General features: G+C 40.6%; 1 protein-coding gene across 1 annotated transcript in view; it reads right to left on the reverse strand.

Annotated features, from left to right (window-relative positions):
* LOC104962286 (forkhead box protein P2-like) overlaps positions 1-2,168 on the reverse strand; it is an 85,118-nt gene that overhangs the window by 40,346 nt on the left and 42,604 nt on the right. The window contains exon 4 of the mRNA XM_010790716.1: positions 524-710. Coding sequence (XP_010789018.1) covers positions 524-700 — 177 coding nt within the window. The 5' untranslated portion in view covers positions 701-710. The remainder of the gene's footprint in view (positions 1-523; positions 711-2,168) is intronic.

Genomic DNA, 2,168 nt, shown 5'->3' on the forward strand with positions numbered 1-2,168 from the left:
ACACACACACACACATCACACACACACACACACACACACACACACACACACACACACACACACACACACACACACACACACACACACACACACTTCCCAAACTGCTCCGTACGATGCTCCAACGCACACATTCTTCCCCTTTCTCCGGCTATGCCTCTCTTTCTCACTGACACACACACTTTGACATGCTTTCACACACACCTCACATTGCTACAACTCTAAAAAATATAAAGTACAAATACACAAATATGTATAAACAACTAAAACAGAATGTGCAAAAACATTTCCATCAAACAGCTTCAGGCTGACAAGCAACTAAACAACACAAACAGCCGATTAAATACATGTTTTTTTGTCTTCCCCGTGTACTGAAAAACACAAACAATACACAATAAAAAGAGATTTCATTGTGCCGCCTGTCTATGAAGAGAAGCCCTCAGCAGAGAGCAGAGTGGGAGAGCGGGGGGGGGATACAGAGTGAGAGTGAGGGAGAGAGACGAGACGGGGGAGAAACACAACTTACCTGCTGTTGTTGCAGATGCAGCAGCTCGACTGTGCTTACTTCGCTGCTCGTGTCACCAGCGCTTGATCTCCCATCTCTACTGCCAGCCTCTAATTGGCTGCTGCTTAGGGTGCTCATTCCATTTTGACTCATTGAACTGTTGCTTATTGTCTCTGTGGCCGACTCCTGCATCATCATGATTTAAAACCTAGAAGTGATTAAGAGGCACCGGTTAGGGCTCTTCTTCTTACAATTCCCCCCTTTTTCCCTCCTTTCTTTTTTTCCTTCTTTACGCTTCCATTATCAAGCCCCTCAATCCCCCTCTGCAAATTAAAGCATTTAAAGAAGAGGGAGGAGGGGGGAAGGAGAAAAGGGGGGGGGGATGCAGGAGGAGCAATTATGCATTCATTGTGTAAATGAAGCGATACAAAGAGATGCACGTCCTGGTGCTGTTTAAAATGGGTGGGGTAGCTAAATGTGATTTATCCGTAAAAATTGGGCATACATGTAAGCTACAAGGAAGAAGTGTGTTGTCATTTTATTTATAATAAAACTATATTTGTAGGAAATTAAGATAAAATATGAACATATGCTTAGTCCTCAACACACGGGCAATCCTAAAATATTTGACGTCTTGAGGCTGTCAGTTTTTTTTTTGGTTTGTCGCGTCTGAATGGAGTTGCCTAATGACGCAGAGCTAATCATGCAAAATTAAAATTTGGTGGAGGGGAGGTGGAGGAGGAGGAGGAGGCACCAAATCACATGGTGCAGGGCTGCTGATGAACACTATAATGGGTATGTCATGTGTGCTAAATAAAAATCTGCCACACAGGCTTCCATAGAGACACAATGCCCCATATGTCAGTCCTTTTTATTCTTTCATAAAAAGATATGTATGCGTGTATTTTTATTAATAAAATCTCTCAACAATTAAACCAAGCTGCAATCAAACTTTGTGATCTGTAATGCAAGACAACAAGACATATAGGGTTTTGAATTCCGCATCTATTAGATATGGAAAACTCCTGAATAAGAGATATAAAATAGAAAGGAATAAAAGGAAAGAAATCTATCAGGAATATCACTAATGATTGTGCTAAAAACAGCATAAATTATGCATATTACCTCCTCTCTCTCCAGTAATAAATGTTTTATCGTTTCCCCCCTGCATTTAATGCTCTGTACCTTCGCTGGGGCAGAAAGGACCAACATCAGTCCACATCCTCACAATAAATTAGAATAAAAAACGCCTCAAATGCAACAAAATGCAGCCCAAGAATCAGGGTCTTTATTTCGTCAATATTGTTGTGGATTTTTTTTTTATTCATATTTTAGACAAGGAATATTTCAAAAGATACAAAAATACTTTCTTTCGAAGTTTGCTTCAGAAGATTCCTAATCTACCAGCAGTTTGTCCATTTTCAAATACAAACAAATGTTTACACCTTAAAGAAAATGTGCAAGAGCAACCCCAGATAATGCTCATCCATGCAACAAAAGACGGAGAATGATAATTATGATTGTGTGTGTGTGTGTGTGTGTGTGTGTGTGTGTGTGTGTGTGTGTGTGTGTGTGTGTGTGTGTGTGTGTGTGTGTGTGTGTGTGTTTTAAGAGCATTCATGCCCATCCCACCTGGGTACTGTGTGTATTCTTTGGCCGGTAAATA

This window comes from Notothenia coriiceps, unplaced genomic scaffold, assembly GCF_000735185.1.
Source record: "Notothenia coriiceps isolate Sejong01 unplaced genomic scaffold, NC01 NC01_scaffold00034545, whole genome shotgun sequence".
Taxonomy (NCBI): domain Eukaryota; kingdom Metazoa; phylum Chordata; class Actinopteri; order Perciformes; family Nototheniidae; genus Notothenia; species Notothenia coriiceps.